Source organism: Mesoplodon mirus, assembly GCF_964341445.2.
Source record: "Mesoplodon mirus genome assembly, chromosome: 3".
Lineage (NCBI taxonomy): Eukaryota > Metazoa > Chordata > Mammalia > Artiodactyla > Ziphiidae > Mesoplodon > Mesoplodon mirus.
In genome coordinates, this window is record NC_138978.1 from 46,143,000 (window position 1) to 46,160,103 (window position 17,104).

Genomic DNA, 17,104 nt, shown 5'->3' on the forward strand with positions numbered 1-17,104 from the left:
AGACTACTGGGGAAAGAAATATAATTCAGTATTGTAAGTGTTCGGAGAGAAGGATATTGAGTGTTCTCTGAGCTGAAGTGGATATCAAGGAAAACTTCTTAGAAAACTTGTCCATTCCTCATCTGAAAAATCAGAATAAAACTGCTTACCCTTCAGCTGTGTTGCAAGAATTGAATAAGAAAATTTATATAAAGCAGGAATAGCACAATGCCAAGTAACTATTATTGTAATCATCTATCCTGTTTACTGGCCCAAGACCAGGATAACAAACTGGCCTGACAGGATGTAGCTTTTACTTCCTGATGTTCTTGCTAAAAGGACAGAAGACAGGAAGGAAGTAGAAGCTGGTAGAAGACAAATATTAACTCCTGCCTCAGCATAATCCACCACCACCACACTATCTAAGAGACTGAAGCAATTTCTTGGTATGTTTTGCCTTTTCACTGCCACCAACTTCTCTATTTGAGCCACTTTACTTTCAGAACAAGGGTTCTTAAAAATTGGTCCATGGATAGTTTTTAAGGGTCTAGGAACTCCTGAAATAAATGCAAAACAGTGTACATGGATAAACATGTTCTTTTTTTCTGGAGGCAGAGTCTAATAGCCTTTATCAGATTCTCCAAGGAAATCCCTGACACAAGAACAGGTTGGCAAAATACAAAAAATCAGTCCATTAACCTTCAGGATTAAAAATCCTCTTGCCTACAAAATCTTCTTCTATAGTCTTTAAAATTAGCTATTATTCAGAATATCATTTGCTTTATTTCAACATTTAGTGATGGTTTCTAGTCTGCCATAAACTTTGCAGGAATTAAGTCTGGAAAATATTCTAATATTTATAACAAACTTTGATTTATTCACTCAACCAACTAACCTGTACTGAAATTTTGTGGTGTCAGGCACATTAATTTCTAGACATATCCAAATGAATAAGACAGAGACCCTGTCCTGAAGGAGTTCAAATCAAAACCAAAAAAAAGACACATTAAAAAAAAGATCAGGACTTCCCTGGTGGCACAGTGGTTAAGAATCCACCTGTAGGGCCTCCCTGGTGGCGCAGTGGTTGAGAGTCCGCCTGCCGATGCAGGGGATACGGGTTCGTGCCCCGGTCTGGGAGGATCCCATATGCCGCGGAGCGGCTGGGCCCGTGAGCCATGGCAGCTGGGCCTGCGCGTCCGGAGCCTGTGCTCCGCAACGGGAGAGGCCACAACAGTGAGAGGCCCGCATACCGCAAAAAGAAAAAAAAAAAAAAAAAGAATCCACCTGTCAATGCAGGGGACACGGTTCGATCCCTGGTCTAGGAAGATCCCACATGCTGTTGGACAATTAAGCCCATGCACCGCATCTACTGACCCTGTGCTCTAGGGCCCGCTTCCCGCAACTACTGAGCTGGCGTGCTGCAACTACTGAAGCCCTCGTGCCGAAAGCCCATGCTCCGCAGCAAGAGAAGCCACTGCAATGAGGAGCCCCCACCCTGCAACGAAGAGTAGCCCCCACTCGCCACAACTAGAGAAAGCCCATGGGCAGTAACCAAGACCTAATGCAGCCAAAAAATTTAAAAAAAAAATCACACGAAAATGTGGTGAGTACTATTACAAAGGAATAAAGACTCTGTAAGTAGAAAGGAAAGAGGAACTAGCAATCAAGGTTTCAGGGAAGGTTTGACAAAGGAGATGATATTTAAGCTGGGCCTTAAAGCAGGAATAAAACTTTACAAGGTAAAAGGTGTGCTCAGGCAAAGGGGAAGAGTAGGATCAGAGGCACAGAAGAATAAAAACTGGTGGCATGTTGAGCTGAGAGGTAATAACCTCACCCACCATATGGCTAGAGAAGAGGAATGAAACTGAAATGGTCGATTAGAGCACTATGTTGAACAATGAGAGAGAGTACAAGAGCAAACACATGGTATCTGTTCTAGAAGCTTTGCAGCAAGGGTCCCCAACCCCCAGGCCACAGACTGGTACTGGTCTGTAGCCTGTTAGGAAACAGGCCACACAGCAGGAGGTGAGCGGCAGGCAAGCCAGCGAAGCTTCATCTGTATTTCCAGCTGTTCCCCATCGCTTGCATTACCGCCTGAGCTCCGCCTCCTGTCAGATCAGCGGCTGCATTAGGTTCTCATAGGAGCGCAAACCCTACTGTGAACTGCGCATGCGAGGGATCTAGGTTGTGGGCTCCTTATGAGAATCTAATGTCTATGATCTGAGGTGGAGCTGAGGCAGTGATGCTAGCACTGGGGAGCGGCTGCAAATACAGATTGTCAGTAGCAGATAGGTTTGACCGCACAGAGACCATAATAAACCGTTTGCAGACTCATATCAAAACCCTATCAGTGAGTGGGAAGTGACAATTAAGCTGCATGTGGTGGCAGGTTTTATAGTGGCAAGTGAGTTGATGTACTTCAATTGTACAGCTGCATCTGGTGGCAGGCTTTAAGTCAGAATCCGACACTTACTTTAGTCCATGAGTGGCCCGCCCATTATTTTATTTACCACTTCCATCTGCACCTCTTTCCCGCACTGCACACTTGTCTCAGTCACAGTTGTGGTAAGCCCACAAGCTAACCCTAGCCAAAATGAGTAAAAAACAAATGTCACTAGAGAGCTTCTTTGAAAAGGGGGAAAGACCCAATGATGAAACAACAGAAAATTCTAAGACTACCAACAAAAAGAAAACTGTATTTAAAAGAAAACACCAAGAATCCTACTTAAATTACGGATTCATTGCAACAGGTGATCGACATTCTCCAAACCCACTTTGTATAATATGTGGCAACAGGTTAACCAACGCAGCCATGAAACCTTCAAAACTGCTTTGCCACATGGAGACCAAGCACCCTGCATTAAAAAACAAGCCTTTGGAGTTTTTCAAAAGGAAAAAATGTGAACACGAAAAACAGAAGCAATTGTTGAAGGCCACCACTTCATCAAACGTTGTCTGCAATGACAGCATCGTTCTTAGTGGCTAACCGCATTGCTAAAGCTAAGAAGCCCTTTACTATTGGTGAAGAGTTGATCCTTCCTGCTGCTAAGGACATTTGTCGTGAACTTTTCGGAGGGGCTGCAGTTCAAAAGGTGGCACGTGTTCCTTTTTCAGCTAGCACCATAACTAGACAAACTGATGAAATAGCAGAGGATATTAAGGCACAATTGTTAGAGAGGATTAATGAGTCACCGTGGTACACAATCCAGATTGACGAGTCTACCGATGTTGACAACAAGGCAACAATGCTTGTTTTTGTGTGATATATTTTTCAGGAAGATATGCATGAGGATATGTTATGTGCACTTTTGTTGCCAACCAACACCACAGCTGCAGAACTATTCAAGTCTTTGAATGATTACATATCAGGAAAACTGAATGGGTCATTTTGTGTCAGTATATGCATGGGCGGAGCAGCTGCCATGACTGGACGGCCTTCTGGTTGCACTACTCGGGTCAAAGAGGTCGTTTCTGAATGTGAGTCTTCGCGCTCTGTCATCCATAGAGAAATACTGGGTAGTGGAAAAATGTCACCTGAGCTTAACAGTGTTTTGCAGGATATCATTAAAATTATCAACCAAAGTAAAGTACACGCCCTTAACTCACATTTGTTCGCATAGCTCTGCAAGGAGATGGACGCAGAGCACACACATCTTCTCTTATACACAGAAGTGAGATGGCTTTCTAAAGGTAGATCACTGGCCAGAGATTCTGAGTTAAGAGAGCTGCTCCAGAAATTTCTTTTAGAAAAACACTCACCACTGGAAGCACATTTCAGTGCCACAGAATGGGTCACAAAACTTGCTTACTTGTGTGACATATTCAACCTGCTCAACAAACTCAATCTGTCACTTCAGGGGAGAACGACAACTCTGTTCAAGTCGGCAGATAAAGTGGCTACATTCAAAGCCAAACTTGAATTATGGGGGCGACGAGTGAACACTGGGATTTTTGACATGTTTCAAACATTGGCAGAGATTTTGAAAGAGACTGAGCCAGGGCTTTCTTTCTCCCAGCTGGTGCATGATCACCTATCTCAGCTTTCAAAAGACTTTGAGCATTACTTCCCAACCACAAAAGACCCCCAAACTGGGAAGGAATGGATCTGCGACCCATTTGTGAATAAGCCAGGTGAATCGACTTTGTCTGTGCTAAAAGAGGATCAACTGGTTGAGATCGCAAATGACGGTAGCCTTAAAAGTATGTTTGAGACAACTTCACATCTCCATATGTTCTGGATGAAAGCTAAGGCGGAATATCCTGAGACTGCCACAAAAAGCACTGAAAAGGCTGTTTCCATTTCCAACACCCTATCTTTGTGAAGCAGGGTTTTCTGCAGTGATAGCAGCCAAAACAAGATTACGGAGTAGACTGGACATAAGCAATACACTTCGGGTGTCACTGTCTCCCGTCATCCCCAGATGGGACCATCCAGTTGCAAGAAAACAAGCTCAGGGATGCCACTGATTCTGCATTATGTTGAGTTGTATAATTATTTCCTCATATATTATAATGTAATAATAATAGAAATAAAGTACACAATAAATGTAATGCACTTGAATCATTCCAAAACCATCCCCCCTAACCCCCTACCCTGGGTCCATGGAAAAACTGTCTTCCACAAAACTGGTCCCTGGTGCCAAAAAGGCTGGGGACTGCTGCTTTACAGTATCAAAGTGGGAGATGATCCTACTTTATTGTGGGAAGTAGCTAAGACAGAAGAATGGTCAGGATGCCAAGAGAGCACCACAAAGGAAGAGATTTTATGTCATACTCAGAAAAGTGAACTGAGGTAAGGGCTAAAACTAGACAGAAAAAGCAGAAAGGACAGGACAGATTTCAACAATACTGAACAAATTATTTTCTCTATATATCTATTATATAAGCTATGTATATTGTATCTATTACATAAACTAAGCAGTAGGGATTAACAGTGAGCAAGCAAATAGTCCCTATGATTAAGAAGTACATAGTCTAGTGAGATATCCAAATAAAACAGACAATTATGCTATGACAAATGTAAATTTAAAAACTATGTAAGATAGACTCTTAAATAAGATTTGATAGGTATGGGGGCTGGGAAGGGGAAGGCTTCCAGAGGAAATAACATCTAAGGTGAGATCTGAAGGATGAGGAGGAGTTGATCAGGCAAAGGAGATGAAGAGGTAGGAATGATTTCAAGAAACATCTCAAAAATAGAAGAATAAAAATGAGAATTTTTCAGGTTTCTAGCTTGAGTAACAATAAATGGTGATGTCACTGAGAAAGGGAAATAAAAGAGACAAGGATAGTGGTCAGGAGAAAATTAGGAAGTCAGGTCCTACTGAACATTCAGATGAAAACACTAGTTGGGCAATGAAAAATACAGGTGTTCAGCTCAGGTGAGAGATCCAGGTATTTGATAAGATTATTTTAAAACCATTGCTTTCCTTTAAGTTAAAAATATTATACTAATTTAATCTGATTTATATAATTAAATCCCTATATAACAAATGTTGAAGGAATCATATAAAAAATTTAAAGAGGGCTTCCCTGGTGGCGCAGTGGTTGAGAGTCCGCCTGCCGATGCAGGGGACACGGGTTCGTGCCCCGGTCCGGGAGGATCCCACATGCCGCAGAGAGGCTGGGCCCGTGAGCCATGGCCGCTGAGCCTGCGCGTCCGGAGCCTGTGCTCCGCAACGGGCGAGGCCACAACGGTGAGAGGCCCGCGTACCGCAAAAAAAAAAAAAAAATTTAAAGAAACAAATGACAGAAAGTCATCCTGCCTCAAGCTCCCAATGTCCTATATTTTCAACTAGAAACAATTTGGTGAACTAGGGAAGAAAACAACATCTCATTTTCTGACTGATAACAAAGAACATTCTTTACCCAACCAACTCTTGAGGTTATATATGGTTTTTTTATATCTCCATTGATTTTCAACGCTCAGAACAAATTATTATTCTAACAAACATTCCTGGGGCTTCACTGGTGGCAGAGTGGTTAAGAATCCGCCTGTCAACGCAGGGGACACGGGTTCAAGCCCTGGTCCGGGAAGAGCCCACATGCCACGGAGCAACTAAGCCCGTGCACCACAACTACTGAGTCTGTGCTCTACAGCCCGTGAGCCACAACTACTAAGCCCACATGTCACAACTACTGAAGCCTGTGAGCTTAGACCCCGCACACCACAACGAAGAGTAGCCCCCACTCACCGCAACTAGAGAAAGCCCGCATGCAGCAACGAAGACCCAACGCAGCCAAAAGTAAACAAATAAAATAAAATAAACATTCCTTTATTCATTATGCTTTTCCGTGTTTTCCAAATTTTTATGAGTATGTATTATAACCATCACTGAGGGGGAAAAAGCAAATCTTGTAAAGCACCATATTCATTACATTCTCATTACAGTACCATATTATGTACATCGTTTATTTGCAGGTTTGATCCCTGGACTAAAATTAAATATCTTCATCTGAAAACCAAACAAATAAGAAGGAGCTAATCTTCTGTCAGATGACAATTTAGTAAAAGCCACAAACAAAATCTGTTTAAATTCTTTCCTATTTTGTAGTTACACATGTCACTGCCTGATATATTAATAAAAGATTTAAAGGCAAAAGAGTAATACCATTGCACAGAAAAAATAGTCATTCACAGTAACAAAAGCCAAGGTTTATAATGTAATGTGTTAAAGACTTGGTGGTAGTGACTTAATACAACCATTTACAAAACTGAATTTTAACAACCATAATTTTAGCATGGGTAGATGAGCCTTATTATGACATTACTGAAGTTGACAGATAATGGAAGTTTGCCTACACTGTAGATCTCACCTAAAATAAAAGCCTAGGGAAAATATTTTCACAAGTGTCAAGTATAAACGTATTACACATTTATAAAATTTGACTACAATTTAAAACTTAATAAGGTTTTGAAGCACTATGATTTTCTTAATAAGACATCACAAAATGTTAGATTTTTTTTTTATGTGTTTAGCTGTAATTCACTATATAAGACTGCCATTAGTACAACTTAACACTATGGTAACTAGAAGTTAGTGAAAGCTCAGTTTATCAAAATTTAACTAATACAGTAAGTCCCTTACATACAAACAAGTTCCATTCTGAGAGCACATTCATAAGTCCAATTTGTTCGTAAGACCAACAAAGTTAGCCTAGGTACCCAACTAACACAATCGGCTATATAGTACTTTACTGTAACAAGTTTATAATACTTTTCACAAAAATAGTACATAAAAAACAAAAAAAACCCACAAAAAATAAAGAAAACATTTTTAATCTTACAGTACAGTACCTTGAAAAGTACAGTAGTACAGTACAACAGCTGGCATACAGGGGCTGTTGGCAGTACCAGCTACATCACTGCTGCTTTTACACTTGCTTCCAGACATCCTGGGCTTGAAATAAAGATACTGTACTACTGTACTCTATAAGTACTGTAAAGTACACAAAAGCACAACCACTTGTGGAGGATGCACACACATGTCAATGTACGCCAGACACGTGAACTAACTTATGTGACTGGACATGTGAACACATGTTCACATCTTTGAAAGTTCGCAACTTGAAGGTTCGTATGTAGGGGACTTACTGTATTACAAGTGTTTGTATCGGCAAGAACATTTTAGGTACGATGCTCTACTTCCTATTAAACTCATTACAAAAACATTTCATAAGTAAAATAACTACTGTTGAAATCAAGCAAGCCCTGGAGTAAGTGTCTATTTTCATAGGCTTGAGAGGCACAGATGACAAGTATTTTCAAATCTAGCTACTATTTTTTTTATTTTTTAAAATTAATTTATTAATTTATTTTTGGCTGTGTTGGGTCTTTGTTTCTGTGCGAGGGCTTTCTCTAGTTGCGGCAAGCAGGGCACTCTTCGTCGCGGTGTGCAGGCCTCTCACTATTGCGGCCTCTCTTGTTGCGGAGCACAGGCTCCAGACGCGCAGGCTCAGTAGTTGTGGCTCATGGGCCTAGTTGCTCCACGGCATGTGGGATCTTCCCAGACCAGGGCTCGAACCCATGTCCCCTGCATTGGCAGGCAGATTCTCAACCACTGTGCCACCAGGGAAGGCCCAAATCTAGCTACTATTAAATGCACATTTCTCATAAGGCAAGCAAAAATGCTAATGGACCGTTTATAGACCATATGAAATGAAGTCTATACACCATTATAGACTGAGTAATCAAATGTTTACTTTTTTTCAAACCAAAGTAAAAATGTTCTAAATCTTAATGAAAAGCTGTCTTATATAACAGAAAAAAATGTAGAACTAGAAGAACTATACAACCAGGTTTGGGTGCCAGCCAGCACTTTTGCTGACCTGATGTATGACTTTGATTTTTTTCCCCCATGAGTAAAAAAGAAATTGGATTATGTAATCTCCAAGGGTTTGCTTTCATTTGTTTGTTTTTGATTCCAATACTAAAAGCTTTATGTAATAGGCAAAGGCCAATTTTTGAGCTGGAAACAGAATTTGGTAGAATTCAGAAGAAGGCAGATAAGTCAAAACTAAACAATCCTGTTTAAAAAGGTGCCCAGACTAAGGTTACAGAATGTCAAGACATACTGTTCAAATTGGCAGATGATACTAAGGGTGATCACTGAAATTACTATGGATTTGAAGCTATACTGCTTTCTATAGACATTTACTCTCAGAATTCATTCCTCCTTCTGGCAGAATTTTCATGTGGGGATACCCCCTCCTCCATGTGGTCTCAGCGGCAAACTAGCCACCCGCCCCCCCGCCCCCGCAGCCCAGGACAGAGCTCATGACAAATCAGCAAACAATACAACCTTGGCCACTGACTGTTTCAGTAGGTAGGACCATAAACCAGTCCAATCAGATTGAATTTTAGGATTTGTTCAGGAACCGCCACAAGAGAGTAACTCCACTAGATCTGAAATAATAGGTACATGAGACTCAGATGTGCAATAACCCCCTTGACAACATAACAGGAAAGCCTATCTGAGAATGGAACCATGCAGTGGAAGTGGAAACAAGAAATGGAGAGAGCAAGAGAACTGATTATATCATTTGAGCCCCAGTACGAAGCTATGCTTTAAGCCATCCCTACCTCTAGGTCTTAGTTTCACAAGTAAATAAATTCACTCTCACTTAGTCTGGGTTGAGTTCTTTCTTGCAACTGAAAAAAATCATAATTAAGTTTCTCTACAATAATCTCAATGTAGTCTCATGGATGAGGAAAGATCTTTCCCAAGTTCTTGCCATATAACCCAGCTAAATCATTTAATCCCCTTATGTCTCAATATCATCAACAAAATAAAGTATCAGCCATTGTCTGTTTTAAAGTGTTGTGAAGGTTAAAAAAAATGTTTGTGTAAGTAAAATGATATTTAAATCCAATGCCCTGTAGATGGAAAAATGGTCTCACTTTTTAAAAAGTAATTTTAAGAGGTCATTTTTACAATGAGTATTACTATAAAAAGTTTCTAGGGAACAAGGGAATTAGGAAATACCAATAGGACCTGCTGTATTTAGATTCAAATCTAATGGTATTCAAGTCTGTTTCTACACAGTACATGAGTATAAGAAAGAAAATCCAACTCCAGATCAAGCAGTCCTGAGATCAGGTATTAGTTCTATTGATACAGGTTTGTATGACTTTGGGTAAAATAACCTGTCTAAGCATCTTAACTCCATACCTATAAAACAGAACAGTAATATCTATCTCAAGTTACAAGGTTTTTGTGAGGATCAAATGAGATAACAAGTTATGAAAGCTCTTGGCATGGTGTCTGCATTTAACATTCCTTCCATACAATGTATTAAATAATAATTTTTTCCTATTGTTATTCAAGTGTCTGAAGTTGGAGGAAAACTGTATTTCAGGGGAAAGGGAGGGGCAAATTAGGAGTTTGGGACTAACATATACACACTACTCTATTTAAAATAGATAACCAACAAGCACCTACTATATAGCACAGGGAACTACACTCAATATTTTGTAATAACCTATAAGGGACTAGAATCTGAAAAAGAATAGGTATATATATGTATAACTGAACCACTTTGCTGTACACCTGAAACTGACACATTGTAAATCAACTATACTTCAACAAAAATAAATTTAAAAAAAACTTCAAAAACAAAAAGAAAACTGTACTCCATTCATTCCAAGATATATTGATACCTATTTCACTGTCCAAAATCATATAGTACCTTATAGCTGCTGGAATGCCATTGTTTATTTGGCAGTGGTTTTTTCTTTTTTCAGTGCTACATAATAGTGCATCCTGCAGTTAAAGGTTGCCTTAGATTTATGTTTTAACTTTTTAACACATTATTGGAGTATAATTGCTATATAATGGTGTGTTTGTGCATTATAACAAAGTGAATCAGCCATACATATACATATATTCCCATATATGTATTCTCCTCCCCCTTGTGTCTCCCTCCTACCCTCCCTATCCCACACCTCTAGGTGGTCACAATGCACTGAGCTGATCTCCCTGTGGCTGCTTCCCACTAGCTATCTATTTTACATTTAGTAGTGTATATATGTCCATGCCACTCTCTCACTTCGTCCCAGCTTACCCTTCCCCCTCCCCGTGTCCTCAAGTACATTCTCTATGTCTGCGTCTTTATTCCTGTACTGCTGGTAAGTTCTTCAGAACCCTTGTTTTTTTTTAGATTCCATATATGTGTGTTAGCATACGGTATTTGTTTTTCTCTTTCTGACTTACTTCACTCTGTATGACAGACTCTAGGTCCACCCACCTCACTACAAATAACTCAATTTTGTTCCTTTTTATGGCTAAGTAATATTCCATTGTATATATGTGCCACATCTTCTTTATCCATTCATCTGTCAAAGGACATTTAGGTTGTTTCCATGTCCTGGCTATTGTAAACTGTGCTGCAGTAAACATTGTGGTACATGTCTCTTTCTGAATTATGGTTTTCTCAGGGTATATGCCCAGTAGCGGGATTGCTGGGTCATATGGTAGTTCTATTTTTAGTTTTTTAAGGAGCCTCCGTATTGTTCTCCATAGTGGTTGTATCAATTTACACTCCTACCAACAGTGCAGGAGGGTTCCCTTTTCTCCACACCCTTTCCAGCATTTACTGTTTCTAGACTTTTTTTTTTTTTTTTTTTTTTTTTTTTGCGTTATGCGGGCCTCTCACTGTTGTGGCCTCTCCTGTTGCGGAGCACAGGCTCCGGACGCACAGGCTCAGCGGCCATGGCTCACGGGCCCAGCCGCTCTGCGGCATGTGGGATCTTCCCGGACCGGGGCACGAACCCGCATCCCCTGCATCGGCAGGCGGACTCTCAACCACTGCGCCACCAGGGAAGCCCTCTAGACTTTTTGATAATGGTCATTCTGACTAGTGTTAGGTGATAACCTCATTGTAGTTTTTATTTGCATTTCTCTAATAATTAGTGATGTTGAGCATCTTTTCATGTGCCTCTTGGCCATCTGTATGTCTTCTTCGGTGAAATGCCTGTTTAGGTCTTCTGCCCATTTTTTAATTGTATTGTTTGTTTCTTTGATATTGAGCTCCATGAGCTGTTTGTATATATCAGAAATTAATCCTTTGTCTGTTGCTTCCTTTGCAAATATTTTCTCCCATTCTGAGGGTTGTCTTTTTGTCTTGTTTATGGTTTCCTTTGCTGTGCAAAAGGTTTTAAGTTTCATTAGGTCCCATTTGTTTATTTTCATTACTCTAAGAGGTAGGTCAAAAAAGATCTTGCTGTGGTTTATGTCAGAGAGTTTTTCCTATGTTTTCCTCTATGAGTTTTATAGTGTCTGGTCTTACATTTAGGTCTTTAATCCATTTGGAGTTTATTTTTGTGTATCGTGTTAGGCAGTGTTCTAATCTCATTCTTTTACATGTAGCTGTCCAGTTTTCCCAGCACCATTTACTGAAGAGGCTGTCTTTTCTCCATTGTATGTTCTTGCTTCCTGTGTCATAAATTAGGTGACCATATATGCATGGGTTTATCTCTGGGCTTTCTATTTGCCTTAGATTTAATAAGGTACACCAATTCCCATTTTAAGAACCATAGTACTTAACCAAATAAAGTAGTACTTACCCAAGATATACGTTAGAAACAGAAAAGAGTGTGTGCATATTTATATAATCAGGTATAATTTTACTTTACATACCTCTGTAGGTCAACTATTTCATTGTTAAGGGTATCTAGCTCCTTAATAGCAGAGAAATCTGCGACAGGACTTGATCCTATGATGTTCTAAAAACAAAGAGTTCACAATTATAACATTATTACTATAAAATTGCATGTGGCAAAGCATTAAAAATGTTTAAAAGCACTATATGGATACATATTTTATGGTATTACTAACACTTTTAATTCACTTAAGAAAACCCTATCTAGTGCAATTTTACACACACACACACACACACACACACACACACACACAGGCGGTTATATACTAAGACATTTTCCCTTAAACTCTCTAAAAGCTGTTGTTCTATAATATATACCACCACTAGAGATCCCAATGTCTTCACTGCGTGATCTTAGCCTGTCTAGAATGTTGCAGTAAAGCAGATATCAGATTTATAAACTAATTCCTCCACTGAAGCATAAATTTCTTGGGGAGGTGAATTGTGATTTATTTGTATTAAATAAATGGTGGTTGATTTTATTTAATTCAACAAGTATTTACTTTTATTAAATACTTTCAGTGTCTACTTAAAGTAAAACCAACCGCTCAGCATGTTCCATACTAAATATTAGTATCACCATACATGAAACTGTCTTATATGACATCCTTTACGTATGGTTTTCTTTCAATAATGGAGGTGTCAAAATTAGTCTCTGAATGGTATTTGTGTTTAGAAAACCTAGCTGGGTTTATTCTGGGCTCTGCTGTTTTACTAGCTGCATGATCTTCACTGCAAAACAGGGAAATAATCTCTGCCCTGCCCACTTTAAAAATTAAATAAATATTGCATATGAAGTCCCTCTACAAACTTTATGATATTTTATAAATGTAAGCTATTATTATACTTAACTTCCTCAACAGAATATGCTCTTGAAAGTTGGAAAGGCTCCCAATGACTTGCTTCCACCCTGGCTCAGTCCCCTTTGTGAACCATTTTTGATGCTTTATATAGATGGCTGAAGTCAAGGCAAAAAAATAACTGCTCCTTCAAACATTTGACTTACACCCAATGCTACAACCAAACTGACAAATAACAGGATGATCATCATTAGGAAATGTTAAAACTGAGGCCTAAACATGTAAAACTAAGATACATTGAGGACCTTATTAGTAGAACATAAAACTTAGTATTATACTTATGTTGCTGTGAACTTAAGGTATGTCACCAACTTGCACAACAGAAGAAGAAACCTAAAAGTTCACAGTATCCTATCTGCTCACATTTATATAATGGTTTACAAACTTACTAAGTGCTAATCTGAAAACTGGTCTGTAGGTAGGGCAGATATTATTATTAACCCCATTTTAGAGCTAAGGAAACATATTAACATGACTTGCTTAAAGTTGAACCCAGCTAGCTAATAGGCGATATTGATCAGGAGACTTCTAATCAAATTCAAGTGTTATTTCACATTATGCCCCTTGGCACCTGCACATTAAGATCATTTAGGTAAATGAAACCATTACCCTAAAAGCCAACTTGATAAACAGGTACATCAGTAAAATGTGGCAAATAATTCCTTCTATATTTCTTTATGCTATACTGCATAACCATCCTCATATGTTTTGTTTTGTTTTGACTATCAATACCAAACCTCATCCATTAGGATTCAATTAATGCTATTCTCAATTTTATATTAATTACAGATTTGTACCAAATATGCCTCTTAGTATGTTTTACTATTACGTATTTCACTGACACAGACCCATATCATTCTAAAAAGTCAGAAATTTTAAAGTGGGTTTCTGAATGTGACAAGTATTTACTAGGATTTTAACTCTGCCCAAACTTGACTTATGAGCTAATTAAGCCTGGCCAGACAATTTGAAAGGCGAACAAAATGAAAAATTAGCACTTAGTCTCACTTTTATCACCAAGAGTAACTTACATCACATAAGTGCTACTGAGAAATTTGCTGTCAGAGGTGCAAGCAAACCAAGAAACTCAGGACTCCCATACCTGTTCTGTCACTCTAACTCAAAAAAAGTGACTCACATTTGACAGTCTTTCACTATTGAAAATATCATCAAATAAGAAGAGTGAGACAAATAAGTTTCACTTCAAACAAGTTATAAGGTAATACCATAGATGACTCCAGAATGAAGATTAGTGTACTTAGTTGGTACTGGTAAGTGTACTTGTGTCCCACTCAATTGCTGACACAAAAATTAAACTCCTGCTCTAGAGCAATAAAATAACATGCAATCAGGAAGCACAGAAAAAGTTCGGCTAACAGTATATAAAGTATAAGAAGGGCATATGAAGAAAAATGTACCATGTCCCCTTCTTGCAAAATATTTTCTCTCACCCTGTTTTGTGTATTACACAAAAATTCCACTTCGGTGATTTTAAGTGGATCAGAGAGCTTAGGGAAGGCAAGTTAAAATGCACACAAGGACCAAGTGACAGACATGTGACAGAAGCATGCTGTTTAGGTATTTTCTCTGCATTAACTTTGAGGCATAAACAACCTCTAATTTCAAAATGTATCTTGTAAACCAAAAACCATAATGCTAAAAAAGGCATAAAGTAAAGCTCTAACCTTGAGAGAGTAGAGTTAAGAAACTGACAGTACAAGAAAGGCGAAAAGCAGAGTGCTGCAGAATGGAAAAAATAGTCCAAACTAGAAAAAACACAGAAAGGAAAGCAACATTCAAAAAAGGATTAGTCAAAGCTGCTAAAAAATGCAGTTCCAAAAAAATTAGATTATAAAGAGAAAAGAGATTATTTGAAAGACAAAACAAATGCAAATTTTAATTTTTAAGGTTAAAATTTTTGGTTATAGATAAGACAACAGTGATAAAATCCCATTTTAATGAATAATACTGATATCTGACATGGACAAAAGTATCTATGCTCTAGTGAATGGACTTCAGTAAATCTACTTAATTGAAAATTCTGTATAGCAGATGCAACTCAAAGTGCCTACTAATGTTATAGAGACTTCAATGAACAAACAATTTGCTTCAGAAAGTTCTGCTGTATGTGTATTTTGTGTTGGTGGGAGACCCAGTTGGTATAAAATGAAGGCAGCAAGGAAAAAAAGCAGTCTACATAAGTGAAAGAAGATGAAAACAACATAGCATTCCATAACTGAGATACAGTTAGAGCAGGGGGCATAAATACAAATTTGTAACCTCTATCTTTCTGGGTGGCATCACTTTTAGCCTTCTCTACAACTTAGGGAACCCATGTCCTACATTAAAATAAATCTCAGAAATTCACAAAATGCTCCCCCCAAAACACTCACAAAGTAGATAAAATCAAGTAGTTACTTAATGTGAAAATACAAATAAAAACTCTTATACGTAACTTCTATACTTAGTGGCTATAAATTTCCATTTAGTTAACTCAGGAAAAAAATCCAATTTTGACTGTTACTAGATTTGTTAAAATGGGATTTTTTTAACTTATGTGACAAAATTAATGCAAGACATTCTACTGACATTTTAAAGAGAACTCTCCTATACCAAATATGTGACAACTCCTATATATGTAACTCTGAAGAATCACCACATCCATGGTTACTTTGTAGGTCACAAGATACTTAAAGACACAAAGTATGGAGGGCAAACAGCCACTAGAGCATGCAAGTCCTTTTAAAGCTCTATTATAAGGCCAAGATATTATAAACCACAATATTAGGAAGGGTTTCTAGATGAGAAGAGAAAAATCAAGGTACAGCATTACTGAAACATGTAGTTTTGAAAATTCCCACTGCTGGCCAGAACCAAAAGTAGCTAAAACCTGTTTCTAGCTGTTCAGATATGAAATTCGGTTGTATGCTCAGGAATAGAGGGTCATCTATATGGCAAAAACCACACAGACTTTTCCTCAACAAGTTTTTCTTTTCTTTTTCTTTTTATGTAAAATTGACAACAAGCAATCATAATCTCCTAGATTTTGTTTTCAAATCTGTATTGTTTTCTCCAAGAGTGAATTATCAAATGAAATGCAATAATTTAATTCTTATAGGTTTCATTTAAAATTTACACTCTAATCATAAAAATTAATTCACAAATCCATGGGGGAAAAACAAGACCACATTTTCCAGTTTTAAGACTGGAAAGTATGGTTGTCGTATGTGTAATGAATGGTGGGATAAATGAGCTGTAGCCCAAGGATATCATACAAGGTTTTCCAACATATTTATAGGCACAAATTAAACCGCAAACAGTATACTGCTCTGTTTCTAGCCAGATACATTTTCTCCACTATTCCATACAAATCGATTCTGTCACCTGACATAGCATTTGTTCTTTTCTGTTAATGCATTAAGGTTTTCTTTTAAGTTGTCTTACCTTTTGTAAAGTGGCCCTATCTGATGGTGGAATCATCTCAGGAGTAAGAATGTGAGGAGGATCAATGCCCTTTATTAACTTTTGATTGATTAAGTGGAAAGCCAAGGCAAACTGATCTTTTGAAAGCTTCCCACAGTCCTTTGTGTCACATAACGCCCTGTACAAATAAACAAAATGAACAGCATGTAAATGTCACAATTACCATTCTAAAAATCCAGGGGAAAATTAATATGACTATGTAGCTTTGAAATAATCACCAGTTGAATTAAAAAATAAAGTCATACCAACTTATGGCTAGCCAAAAACTCACTGAAATGTTAGAAGAGAGATATTGGCTAAAATGGTAAGATAAAGAGACTATTCACCTTGGTGCTGAGCAGGGTCCTCTAATTTGGGTTTGCTCTGTGCTTTCTTACCAATTTCCAGAACCGCTACAGAGTAAAAGCTGTGGTGGGCCAAAGAATTCCAACATTCTCTACTCCCAACATTAAAACATGTTAAAGGGCTTCCCTGGTGGCGCAGTGGTTGAGAGTCCGCCTGCCGATGCAGGGGACATGGGTTTGTGCCCCGGTCTGGGAGGATCCCACGTGCCACAGAGCGGCTGGGCCCGTGAGCCATGGCCGCTGAGCCTGTGCGTCCGGAGCCTGTGCTCCGCAACGGGA

At 38.6% G+C, this 17,104-nt stretch overlaps 1 protein-coding gene across 1 annotated transcript in view; it reads right to left on the reverse strand.

Annotated features, from left to right (window-relative positions):
• The window catches only part of EPS15 (epidermal growth factor receptor pathway substrate 15), a 170,222-nt gene that overhangs the window by 76,998 nt on the left and 76,120 nt on the right, over positions 1 to 17,104 (reverse strand). Inside the window, exons 11-12 of the mRNA XM_082613362.1 lie at positions 16,443 to 16,599; positions 12,117 to 12,202 (exon numbers count right to left, since the gene is read on the reverse strand). Of these exons, the coding sequence (XP_082469488.1) occupies positions 12,117 to 12,202; positions 16,443 to 16,599 (243 nt within the window). The remainder of the gene's footprint in view (positions 1 to 12,116; positions 12,203 to 16,442; positions 16,600 to 17,104) is intronic.